We start from the raw sequence: 1,079 nt of genomic DNA on the forward strand, positions 1-1,079 counted from the left end.
TAGGGCTCGAAGCCGCAGACGCAGGTCACCGCCCACGCGTCCATCGCCGGTGCGGGCGGAGCTAACCCACGCAGAGCCCTGTGCACGCCCACCTACGCCCGGACACACTGAAGCAGACGGTGTGTTTCGTTTTGTTCTGTTTTTTTATAAAAACCAAATGTCTTTATTCCTGAATAGTTTAGTATGGCGGTGGTGGCGGAGCGCCTCAGGAGCGCCCTGGAGCCCGGGGGACCGGCCGAGAAGCCGCTGGGGGAGCTTCTAGGGTCCGGGACCCGCTCCTCCGCAGCCCGGGGCCTGCGGGGGACAGCGATCAGGCTCACAGTCTGGACGAGGGGACTCCGGAGACCCCCACCTGTCACGCTCCGTTTGCAGGGAGGGGGGGCTGAGGGGGGGAGGCTGCTCTGGGCGCCTTTGCCGGTCGGGTCTGGAGACGGCGATGCACCTGGGGCTGGGGTGCCCGCCCCCCCAGATGGCTCTTTGGCGGCACAGACACTTCAGGCCGGTCGGCCCGGCCCCCTGCCTACGCCTGTTCCAGCTCCAGGTCCAGGTCCCCGTAGAGCAGGGCTCCGCTGAACATGGTGAGCGGCTCCTCCGAGTGCGCCAGCTGCCCCATGACCAGGTCGATGCAGACCGTGTCCCCCGCCTGCAGCGGCAGGATGAGGCTGAAGACGCCCAGGGCGCCCGGGCTGGGCTGGCTCTCGGCCACCGGCTTATTCTCCAGGCCCTCAGGCTCGTAGCCACCGGAGTCTATGCGCGCCACGCCCAGGTTGGAGCGGGACAGGACCGCCTCCACTTTTTCGTGCCGGTGCCCGGTCAGCACGGCGCTCAGCAAGTAGCGTCCAGCCAGCGGCGCTGTGAACACGCCTGGGGACGAGGATGGCAGTCGTCAGGGGGAGGCAGGTGGCACGGCCCGCGGGCTTCGGGACCCAGAGCTCCTGGACTAGGGAGGGACCTGCTGGGTCTTTTCACCGCTCCCCCACAAAACTGTAAGCTCCACGAGCGAGCGCAGGAGATCTGGTGTTTTGTTCATTCCCTCCCCCCCAGCCCTCAAAACAGCCCCCTCCCCCCAAAAAAAAAGC

General features: G+C 66.7%; 1 protein-coding gene across 1 annotated transcript in view; it reads right to left on the reverse strand.

Annotated features, from left to right (window-relative positions):
• Positions 1–124: 124 nt before the first annotated feature.
• Positions 125–1,079, reverse strand: part of EMILIN1 (elastin microfibril interfacer 1) — a 7,805-nt gene continuing 6,850 nt past the window's right edge. Inside the window, exon 8 of the mRNA XM_005874877.2 lies at positions 125–864. Coding sequence (XP_005874939.1) covers positions 521–864 — 344 coding nt within the window. The 3' untranslated portion in view covers positions 125–520. The remainder of the gene's footprint in view (positions 865–1,079) is intronic.

This window comes from Myotis brandtii, unplaced genomic scaffold (assembly GCF_000412655.1).
Source record: "Myotis brandtii unplaced genomic scaffold, ASM41265v1 scaffold454, whole genome shotgun sequence".
Classification (NCBI taxonomy): domain Eukaryota; kingdom Metazoa; phylum Chordata; class Mammalia; order Chiroptera; family Vespertilionidae; genus Myotis; species Myotis brandtii.